Source organism: Nomascus leucogenys, chromosome 15, assembly GCF_006542625.1.
Source record: "Nomascus leucogenys isolate Asia chromosome 15, Asia_NLE_v1, whole genome shotgun sequence".
Classification (NCBI taxonomy): Eukaryota; Metazoa; Chordata; class Mammalia; order Primates; family Hylobatidae; genus Nomascus; species Nomascus leucogenys.
Window position 1 is genome coordinate 66,782,649 of NC_044395.1, and position 11,894 is coordinate 66,794,542.

General features: G+C 37.9%; 1 protein-coding gene across 1 annotated transcript; it reads right to left on the bottom strand.

The window, feature by feature from the left end:
- Window positions 1-10,282: 10,282 nt before the first annotated feature.
- Window positions 10,283-11,282, bottom strand: LOC100591906 (olfactory receptor 52E6). The gene has a single exon (XM_012503601.1). The coding sequence runs from the start codon at window positions 11,243-11,245 to the stop codon at window positions 10,331-10,333; it is 915 nt and encodes a 304-aa protein (XP_012359055.1). The 5' UTR covers window positions 11,246-11,282; the 3' UTR covers window positions 10,283-10,330.
- Between the last annotated feature and the right edge of the window lie 612 nt (window positions 11,283-11,894).

Sequence of the window (11,894 nt, forward strand, 5' to 3'; positions counted from 1 at the left end):
GTGCAGCTTGATATTCACCTTTCTCTGGTGCCTCCTTAAGTAGTTTAATAATTGACCTTCTGAACTCTTTTTCTGGCAATTTAGAGATTTCTTGGTTTGCATTTATTGCTGGTGAGCTATTGTGATCTTTTGGGTTATTATGAAACAGTGTTTTGTCATATTACCAGAATTCTTTTTCTGGTTCCTTCTCATTTGGGTAAATTATGTCAGAGGGAAGATCTGGGGCTCAAGCGCTGCTCCTTAGATTCTTTTGTCTCATGGGGTGCTTCTTTCATGTGGTACTCTCCCTCTTTCCCTAGGGATTGGGCTTCTTGAGAGCCAAACTGCAGAGATTGTTATTTCTCTTCTGCGTAGCCACCCAGCAGGGGCTACTGGGCTCCAGGCTGGTCCTGGGTAGTGTCTGCAAAGAGTCCTGTGATGTGATCCATCTTCAGGTCTCCCAACTGTGGATACCAGCAACTGCTCCAATGGAGATAGCAGTGGAGTGAAGTGGACTCTGTGAGGGTCCTTGTTTACAGTTTTGTTTAGTGTGCTGGTTTTTTTGTTGGTTGGCCTCCAGTCAGGAGGTGGCACTTTCAAAAGAACACCAGCTGTGGTAGTATAGGGAGGATGCAAGCTGATGTATATATAGGGAGAAAGAGAGGATACAAGCTGTGGTAGTATAGGGAGGATGCAAGCTGACGTATATATAGGGAGAAAGAGAGGATACAAGCTGTGGTAGTATAGGGAGGATGCAAGCTGACGTATATATAGGGAGAAAGAGAGGATACAAGCTGTGGTAGTATAGGGAGGATACAAGCCCCTTCTTGGGCGGGGCTTGCTGTGGCCTCTGTAGGGGAAGAGGGGGTTCTCAGTCCAGTGGAGTTCTATTCCCAGGGGGATTATTGCTGCCTCTGCTGTGTCATACAGGTTTCCAGGGAAGTGGGATAAAGGTGGCAATGACAGGCCTCATCCAGCTCCCACACTGCTCGAAAGGCCAGCCCAGCTTCCACCATTCACCCCAACAGCACCGAGTTTATTTCCAGGGAGCTGGTGAGCAGGGCTGAGAGCTTGCCCCAGGCTACAAGCCTCCCCACTGAGAAAGCAAGCAGGGCTTTCAGGTTTCATGCCTCCCAGAAACTGCTGCAGTTTCTGTGCTCATATCTGCACTCCCTGTTTGTCTCCTCCCCCAGATTCTGTCCAAGAAACTTTGCATTTGGTTGAAATTATTACAAAGTTAAGCTGAGAGTTTCCTTCTCCCTGTGGTCTTTCCCCAATTCCGCTGGCAGTCAGGAATGGCTTTCCTGGGGACTGAGAGTGCCCACAGGGCTCTTTTGGCTGCTTCCTCTACCCTTTTATTTCACTTGGCTCTCTAAATGTGTTTCAGCTCCAGTTAAGGTCAAATCCTTCTCCCATGAACTGGACCTTCAGTTTCCCCACTGACGATGTGTGTTTGGGGACAGACATTCCCCCTCACACTTTGGGCACTCAAAGTTTTTTGGCTGTCTCACAGAGCCTGCAGCGGTAAACCTTTGTACACTGTTGGTACAAAGGTAAATTAGTACTGCCCTTACGGAAAATTTTATAGTGGCTCCTCAAAAAACTAAACATAGACTTACCATATGATCCAACATATACGTATTTACCCAAAAGGTTTGAAACCAGTTTGTCAAAGACATGTGCGAACTCCCATGTCTACTGCAGCACTATTCACGTTAGCCACTTTACAGAATCAACATAGGTGTCCATCAACAGATGAATTAATAAAGAAAATGTGGGAGGCATACACAATAGAATATTATTCAGCCTTAAAAAAGAAGAGAATTCTGTCATCTGCAACAACACAAATGCAGCTGGATAACATTATGTTAAGTGATATCAGCCAGGCACAGGGAGACATATACCGCATGTACTTACTTACATGTGGAATCTAAAACAATAGAACTCATAGAAGCAGAGAGTAGAACGGCAGTTACAGAGGCCGGGCTTGGGGGTAGTGGGGAGATGATGGTCAAAGCATACAGAATCTCAATTAGAAAGCAGGAAATTTTTTTAGTTCTCTTACACTGTATGATGAATACAGTTAAGAATAGAGCATTGTGCGTTTCAAAATTGCTAAGAATGTAAATTTCAAATCTGCTCACCACAAAAAATGTTAAGTATTTGAGGTGATAGATATGTCAACTATCTTGATTTAATTATTCCACCATGGATTTATAAGTCAAAATGTCACTTTGTACCCCATAAATTTATACAATTATAAATTGTCAATTTATAAAATTTAAGAAGAAAAATGAGTGCAAATATATTGGTTATCTTAGTGTATTTTCAAGAAAGATATTTTTAGAATATATTTAATTATGTAATCAGCATTGCCTAAAAATTACAGATTAGGGGAAAATCAAAGAACAGTTTGTATGTTGATGTCTCTCTCTCTCTTTTTTTTTTTTTCTGTGATACAGAGTCTCACTCTGTTGCCCAGCCTGGAGTGCAGTGACACGATCGTGGTTCACTGAAACCTTGACCTGTCCCAGGCTTAGGTGATTCTTCCACCTCAGCCTCCTGAGTAGCTGGGACTATTAGTGTGCACCACCATGCCTGTCTAATTTTTTGTGTTTTTAGTAGAGATGGGGTTTTGCCATGTTGCCCAGGCTGGACTCAATGATAACTCTCTTGAAGAGTTTTTTACGAAAATATAATAGGAGGAAGGAAAATAGAGGGTTCATGTAATTTGAATCAGATGGAACAGTATGTGAAAATTTCTAGTGGTGAGAGAGAACATAATGCATTTTTAAAATGCAAGCAATTCATTGCTCTAAGATATAGAATGTGGATAGTGTTTTAGTGAATGATAAAGAAGTAAGATAGAGTCAGATCATATAGGATCTGCATGCCAGACTAAGATTTTGGATTCTATACTGAAGATAATAAGAAGCCAAATTAAGTGTTGCTAAAGCACTGGGGAAATGTAAGATTCACATTTTCTCTTGCCAAAAGTACAACGAGGGAACTCAGAAAGATGTTTTATTTCTATATTTCCTTCCCTGTACCAGACTGTCAGTTTATATGAGCTATATCTTATATCTATATCACTACTGTCTAGAATAGCAACTGACATAATGTTGGCACTTGATACATTTGCTGTTGGATTAAGAATTGTAAGTGTGATTTGAAGCAGCATGGCATCTGGTATTACCACTTTCCTCTAGATATTCTTCAGATGTCTTCCTTCCCAAATAAAAGTAATGGAGCACTCTTATTATTTTGTCATCTTTTTTGAGGAATTGATGTACAATAAGCTTTGTATATTAAATGTAAATTGATAAGTTTAAGATACATTTATAGGCATGAAAGCATCACCACAATTAAGTTAATGAACACATTCATGACCTTCAGAAGTTTCCTTGTACACCTTTTAAAATAATATTTTAATCTATTTTTTATTTTAAACTATTTTAGAAGTTTATGATAGCAGGTCTCAAGATGGCCCTAAAGACACCCTCCTTCTCAATATTCACATCCTCGCATAGTTCCCTCCCACAACCATACCAGGGCTGCTCTGTGTGACCAATAAAACATGGCAGAAGTGTTGGGGAGTGATGTCAGCAAGATGATGGAATTAGAGTTTTCTACTGTCATCTGACTACCAGCATTGATTTTGACAATAACTCATGAGCAAGAGAACCCTTGTGTGAGTCTGGGAGTCCAGTGAAAAAGTTCTAGCACATTGTTGGAGCAAAAAATCTGAGAGTAGGCACATTGAAGAGAGTAAAATGAAACATTTTCCCTTTAGCAGTGATACCCTTTTTCTAAGGCAGCATAGCTCAATGCCAAGAAAGCCCCTTTGGCAAGCAATTCCTCTCACGAGGGAAAGTGAGTGTGTAGTGAATGACCTCCTGGTTTCCTGAGCTGTACAGGACACTGGTTTCTGGGTGTTGCTGCCTCTCTTCCTTGCTCCCAGACTTCCCCAGCCACTCAGCCATGCTAAGCCCCTCATTATTTTGAGTGGGACAAGAAAGAGGTGGACCTCTTGGACAGTGGGGAAAATAGGGAGATGTTGTTGAGGATGTACAGACTTTCAGCTATAGATGAATAAATTCTAGAGATCTAATGTATAGCATGGTAACTATAGTTAAGAATAATGTATTGTATATTTGAAATCTGCTGAGAGTAGATCTTAAATGTTCTCTTCAAACACAAACACACACACATATACACTCAAAGGTAAATATGTGAGGTGATGGATGTATTAATTAGCTTGACTGTGGTACTCATTTTTCAGTATATGCATATATTAAACATTACATTGTACATGTTAAATATATGCAATTCTCATTTGTCAATCATACCTCAATAAACCTGGAGCAAAAGAAAATTAAACTAACTGTTGGTATGTCACTTCTGAGATTAGATTATAGTAGATACTATATATTTCACTTCTCTCTTTCTCTCTTTCTTCCCCCTTTCCTCCAGCCCCACAGTTCACTCACTTTTGGAGAAGCTGTGTTATGTCCAGATCTAATGAGAGGCTCACCAGATAATAAAGTGAAACTTCCTCCCAAGAGCAATCTGAATGATCTTTGAGGAAGACCCTCCAGCCCTGATTAAGTCTTCAGACACTTCAGGCAGGTCCAACAACTAGTTGTAACTTCTCAAGAAACCCTGAGCTACACCTCATTAGTTAAACCTTTACCGGATTCCTGACTCTCAGAAAATGTGTGAGATGATAACATCTCTTGTTTTAAATTGATTAATTCTGGGGTGATTGTTATTCAATAAAAGATAACCAATACATTGTTTTCAATTCTTTAACTACATTTTAACTATTTTTAAAAAGATAATATCTCCACCAATTTTTTAAAAAAACAACAACATAAGCCCAGAGGAGTTTATAAAGTCTTTATCACTGACTTTTGTTCCCCAGATTCTCTTTTTTTTTGACCTTACCCCCTATCTTTTTTTAAATTATACTTTAAGTTCTAGGGCACATGTGCACAATGTGCAGGTTTGTTACATAGGTAGGTATACATGTGTCATGTTGGTTGCTTCACCCACCAACTCGTCATTTACATGAGGTATTTCTCCTAATGCTATCCCTCCCCCAGCCCCCCATGCCATGACAGGACCCTGTGTGTGATGTTCCCCTCCCTCTGTCCATGTGTTCTCATTGTTTAATTCCCACCTATGAGTGAGAACATGTGGTATTTGGTTTTCTGTCCTTGCGATAGTTTGCTGAGAATGATGGTTTCCAGCTTCATCCATGTCCCTGCAAAGGACATGAACTCATCATTTTTTATGGCTGCATAGTATTCCATGGTGTATATGTGCCACATTTTCTTAATCCAGTCTATCATTGATGGACATTTGGGATTCAGGTTGGTTCCAAGTCTATGCTATTGTGTATGGTGGGAGTATAAATTAGTTCAACCATTGTGGAAGACAGTGTGGCAATTCCTCAAGGATCTAGAACTAGAAATACCATTTGACCCAGCGATCCCATTACTAGGTATATACCCAAAGGATTATAAATCATGCTACTATAAAGACACATGAATGCATATGTTTATTGTGGCACTATTCACAGATTCTCTTTTTTTCTATCCATGAACATGGGATGTTTTTCCATTTGTTTGTATCATCTCTGATTTCTTTGAGCTGTGTTTGTAAGTTTCATTGTAGGGATCTTTTCCCTTCTTGGCTAGCTGTATTACTAGGTATTTTATTCTTTTTATGACAGTTGTGAATGAGATTACATTTCTTATTTGGCTCTTGGCTTGGATGCTGTTGGTGTATATGAGTGCTAGTAATTTTTGTATGTTGATTTTGTATTGTGAAACTCTGCTGAAGTTGTTTATCAGCTGAAGGAGCTTTTGGGCTGAGACTGTGGGGTTTTCTAGAAATAGAATCATGTCCTCTGCCAGCAGGGGTAGTTTGTCTTCCTCTTTTCCTATCTGGATGCCTTTTATTTATTTCTCTTGCCTGATTGGTCTGGCCAGGACTTTCAATACTATGTTGAAGAGGAGTGATGAGAGAAGGCATCCTTGTCTTGTGCTGGTTTTCAAGGGGGAATGCTTCTAGCTTTTACCCATTCAGTATAATGTTGGCTGTGGATTTGTCATAGATGGCTCATATTATTTTGAAGTAGGTTTTTTCAATACTTAATTTATTAAGGGTTTTTACCATGAAAGAATGTTATATTTTATCAAGCACTTTTCCTGCATCTGTTGAGATAATCATGTAGTTTTTGTCTTTAGTTTTGTTTGTCTAATGAATCGCATTTATTGATTGCAGATGTTAAACAAACTTTGCATCCCAGTGATAAAGCCTACTTGATCATAATGTGTTAGCTTTTTCATGTGCTACTGGGTTCGATTTGCTAGTATTTTGTTGAAAATTTTGGGATCTATGTTCATCAAGGATATTGACCTGAAGTTTTATTTTTTTGTTGTGTCTCTGCCAAGTTCTGGTATCAGGATGATGCTGGCCTCATAGATGAGTTGGGAAGGAGTCCCCCCTCAATATTTTGCAATAGTTTCAGTAAGAATGGCACCAGCTCTTCTTTGTACATCTAGTAAAATTCAACAGTGAATCCATCTGGTCATGAGCATTTTTTTTGATAGGCTATTTATTACTGATTCAATTTTGGAACTTATTATCATTTTCCTCAGGATTCAATTTCTTTGTGGTTCAGACTTGGAAGGGTGTATGTGGCCAGAAATTTATCCATTTCTTACAGATTTTCTAGTTTCTGAGCATAGTAGTATTCATAGTAGTCTTTGATGGCTATTCATATTTCTGTGGGGTCAGTAGTAATATTTCCTTTGCCATTTCTAATTGTGTTTATTTGGGTGAATATATATTTAGGTTAGATCTTCTTGTTCAATTTAACCTTTACCATTATGTAATGCCTGTCTTTGTCTTTTTTTATCTTTTGGTCTGAAAATAGGATTGCAATCCCTGCTTCTATTAAATTTTCATTTGCTTGGTTGATTTTTCTCCATTCCCCTTTTATTTATTTATTGAGCCTGAGTGTCATTTCATGTGAGATGAATCTCTTAAAGACAGCATAGCTTTGGCTCTTGCTTCTTTATCCAGCTTGACACTCTGCCTTTTAATTGGGGCATTTAGCCCATTTACATTAAAAGTTAGTATGATATGTATGGATTAGATTCTGTCACTGTGTTGTTAGCTGGTTATTATGCAGACTTTTTTATGTGGTTGCTTTATAGTGTCACTGGTCTACGTACTTAAGTGAGTTTTTGAATTAGACGGTAAGAGTGTTTCCATATTAAGCGCTCCTTTCAGGAGCTCTTGTATGGCAAATCTGGTGGTTTTAAATTCTCTCAGGATTTGCTTATCTAAAAATAATCTTATTTCTTCTTCACTTGTGAAGCTTAGTTTGGCTAGGTATGAAATTCTTGGTTGGAGATTTTTGTCTTTAAGAATGTTGATATAGACTTTCAATCTTTTCTGGCTTCTAAGGTTTCTGCTGAAAGGTATTTTGTTAGCTTGATGGGGTTTCCTTTGTAGGTGACCTGCCCTTTCTCTCTAGCTGACTTTAACATTCTTTCTTTTACTAAAATCTTGGAAAACCCGATGATTTTGTGTCTTGGGGATGATCTTCTTATGTAGTACCTTGCAGGGGTTCTCTGCATTTCCTAACTTTGAATGTTGTCTTCTCTAGCAAGGTTGCTGAAGTTTTCATGGATGATATCATAAAATATGTTTTCAAGTTGTTTGCTTTTCTCCCAGTGTCTTTCAGGGATGACAGTTGCCAGTGACTCATAGTTTTGGCCTCTTTATGTAATTCCTTATTTCTTGAGTTCCTTTTTACTCTTTTTTCTTTATGTTGGTCTGACTGTCTTATTTCAGAGATTCAGTCTTCAAGGTCTGAGATTCTTTCCCCATCTTGGTCTATTCTGCTGTTAATACTTGTGATTGCATTCTGAAGTTTTTGCAGTGTGTTTTTTAGCTCCATCAGATCAGTTACATTATTTTTTGTACTGTCTATTTCATCTGTCAGCTTCTGTATCATTTTATTGTTATTCTTAGCTTCCTTGGATTGGGTTTCAACATTATCCTGAATCTCAGTGATTATATATATATATATATATATATATATATATATATATATACACATATAGATCTCCTGGATAGGATTTTCAGGCACTAGGAAAGGCACAGCCATGCTGCACAGGCCTTTAGATCTTACAATATTCACTTCATATATCTGGGAAATGTATGAAGAAATGTGTACCTATACACAGTGGATTATTATTGTCATGAAAAAGGATGAAAAAGGATGACATCCTGTTATTTCAAACAACATGGGCCAGGTGCAGGGGCTCATGCCAACACTTTGGGAGGCCTAGGCGGGCGATCAGCTGAGGTCAGAAGTTTGAGACCAGCCAGGCCAACATGGCAAAATCCCGTCTCTACTAAAAATAGAAAAATTAGCTGGGCTTGTTGGCGGGTGCCTGTAATGCCAGCTACTTGGGAGGTTGAAGTGGGAGAATTGCTTGAACCTAGGAGGCGGAGGCAAAGGTTATAGTGAGCCAAGATCACACAGCTGCACTCCAGCCTGGGCAACAGAGGGAGACTCTGTCTCAAAAAAAAAAAAAAAAAAAAAAAAAAGAAAGAAAAGAAAAGGAAAGAAAGAAACAACATGGATGGAACTGGATGACATTATGTTAAGTGAAATAAATCACGCAAATATCACACATCCTCACTCTTATGTGGAGCTTAAAAAAAATTGATCTCATGGAGACAGAGTAGAATGATGGTTACCAGAGGCTGTAAAGGGTAGTGAGGAGGGTAGGATAGAGGGATTGGTTAATAGGTACAAAAATACAGTTACAAGGAATAAGATGTAGCATTCAGTAGCATAATTGAGTGACTATAGTTAACAATAATGTATTATATATTTCAAAATAACTAGCAGAGTAGAAGTAGAATGTTCCTAACACAAAAAAATTATAAATTCTTGAGGTGACAGATATACCAATTTTTCTAATATAATCATTACACATTGTATCTTTGTATCAAAATTTCACAATACCCCATATATATGTACAACTAGTATGTGTCCACAAACTATTAAATATGCTGAACAAATTTTATGCATAAAAAGTTGACACACATTAGACATGTTATGAAATGATAGAATTCAAAGTAACAATTATTATAACAGAGAAAAAATACATAAGAGTCAAGAATATCCATCTCAAAATATAACTTCAAAATAATTGCAACAATGGTCACTGAAATTAAAAATATAATTGGTATAACAGAATTTGTAGAGACTTTAATGCAACTCTTATAGAAACAAGCTGTTTGAGAACACAAAAGTAAGTAAAAGTAAAGAGAATGTGCATTTAAAAAATAATTGGAGAATGTATATTGCTTTTAAATACACCTGAATTATTGTTAAATGTCCACTTCTTAAAGTCACATACACACACATATGCACGCACACACACACGTGCACCAAATTATAAGCATATATATCACTTGAAATCCAAAATAAAATCTAACCCCACTAACCTATTTATCTGCAGATTAAATACACGATAGAAAATAATCAATGGCTTAAAATGAATGCCCAAACAGAAATTAGGATACATTTTAATTTAAACAAAAACAAAAGCTCAACATAGAAAAATGACTGGTGCTCATTCAAATCAGTACTGAGGAGGAAATGTCAGTTACTAACTTATTTTTCTCCTAATTACATTAGAAAGGTCATAATACAAGAAAATCTCCACTATCCCACAAATAAACCAAGTGTACCACACCTTACCTGATTCATAAGTCTGTCCTTTGATTTATCACTCTGCATTAATATATGTTATGTGCCTTTCTCTCTCAAACTGGATAAGGAGACTTTCTGGAAGAACAGAGCATCAGGAGAAAAAGTCTTGCCTATCAATTGAAAGTGCTGGTTCAAACAATTAATACAGGCAAGGATTCAATCCATACTGGTCAATTTAATTGCCTTCTACCAGTTCCTCTCTATGAACATAGGAACATAAACACATATACACACCACATTTTCTAAATGATTACAACTATTTATCCAGAGACAAAAAGACAAAGCAAACCCAGCAAAAACATTAAAACAAACAAATGGATATATTTTGTGGTTGGGACATTTCACTGAAGGTGACTGTGAAATAATATTTATCTACCAATACATTCATAATTATTTTAAATTGCATTCAGGGTATCTCACTTTCTCTCTACCCAAATTCCTTGGTGTCTCTTCTCTCCTCCCTAGTGGCTGCTTCATCATGAATGCTAAGAGAGACCCTCCAAACTCCAACTGGTTAGTGATCTGTCTTGAAGAAAATCCTCAGCATTGTCTCCCTAATATGTTGGTTCTGACCCCATAGATTACAGGATTGAGGGCGGGAGGAACAACCACATATAGATTCGCCAAGAAAATGTGGACATATTGGGGAATATCATGGCCAAAGCAGTGTGTAAAGAAAGAGAAAAATGCTGGTGTAAAAAAGGCTAAGATAACACCAATGTGACAGCCACAGGTGTTGAGAGCTTTGAGTCGAGCTTCCCAGGAGGGCAGGCAGAAGACAGCATAGAGGATCCTGACATAGGAGAAAATAATAAGGAGCACATCCAATAACAAGAGAGAAATACTGCCAAGACCAAACATAATGTTGACTTTGATGCTGGCACAGCCCAGACGAGCAATGCCCATGTGCTCACAGTAAGTATGAGGGATGATACGATGTCCACAGAAGGGCAACCTTAAGAGGAGAAACACCAGTGGAACGACCATGTACAAGCTTCTCAGGATAGCAATGCCTGCAATGAGGCTGATGATTTTGCTGGTGAGGATCATGGTGTACCAAAGAGGTTTGCAAATGGCAAGGTAGTGGTCAAAGGCCATGGCCACCAACACAATGCTCTCCATGACAGTGAAGAAATGGATGAAGAACATCTGAGAAAGGCAGCCTCCAAAAGATATTTCCTTGATATTGAACCAGAAGATGCCCAGCATTTTGGGGATGGTGGCTGTAGACAAGCTCAGGTCAATGGAATCCAACATGGCCAGGAAGTAGTACATGGGCTCATGGAGACTCTGCTCAGTTTGGATCACAAACAAGATAACAGCATTTCCCAGGAGTGCAACAAGATACACAAAGAAAAAAGGGAATCCAATCCAGATGTGCACATCTTCTAGCCCTGGGATACCCAGCAGTAGGAATGAAGAAGTATGGAACTGGGTGTCATTAGCTATAGGCATTCTTTCTGTCACAAAAAGCTGTTGTGCATATTAGTGACAATTACTGACTGACTTTCCATTAGTGATTCTTGCTCCACTTCTCACTTTATCCTGATTGCTGGTAAAATAAAAAATAGCATTGTACTCTTCTTAGGTTCCTTTCTGAAAAAGAGTAAAATACCTCTTACTCTGCTAGGGTCATATGAGCATGAAACAGAACCAATAATTAAATCAGCTTCACCTGATTGCCACTTTTCCTACCAGAAATTATTATACATGAGGAACAAAGTGGGGAGAAATCTCTATCTGCCTGATAGAAATTTATAATGAAGAGTCTATGCAGAAACTAATTTTAAAAATAAGGTTTCAGAATCTATGAATCTGATCGTTTTACACTCATTTTTCTTAACTTTCAGGCTGATTTTTGTTATCTGTAATCTCTGTTAATCCCTTACTAGAGATCCTGCTAACAATAAAGTTTATATTTGTGCACTGAGTGTGTGTTTGTGTGTCTCTATGCATTTCCATATGAATTGTAGAGTACTGGTGGGTTTACTTTTAGAGCAGAGAGAAAAAGCTTATATTTACATACACATGTAATTTTTATTTTTAATTTGTTTTTGTATTATTATACTTTAAGTTTTTGGATACATGTACAGAATGTGCAGGT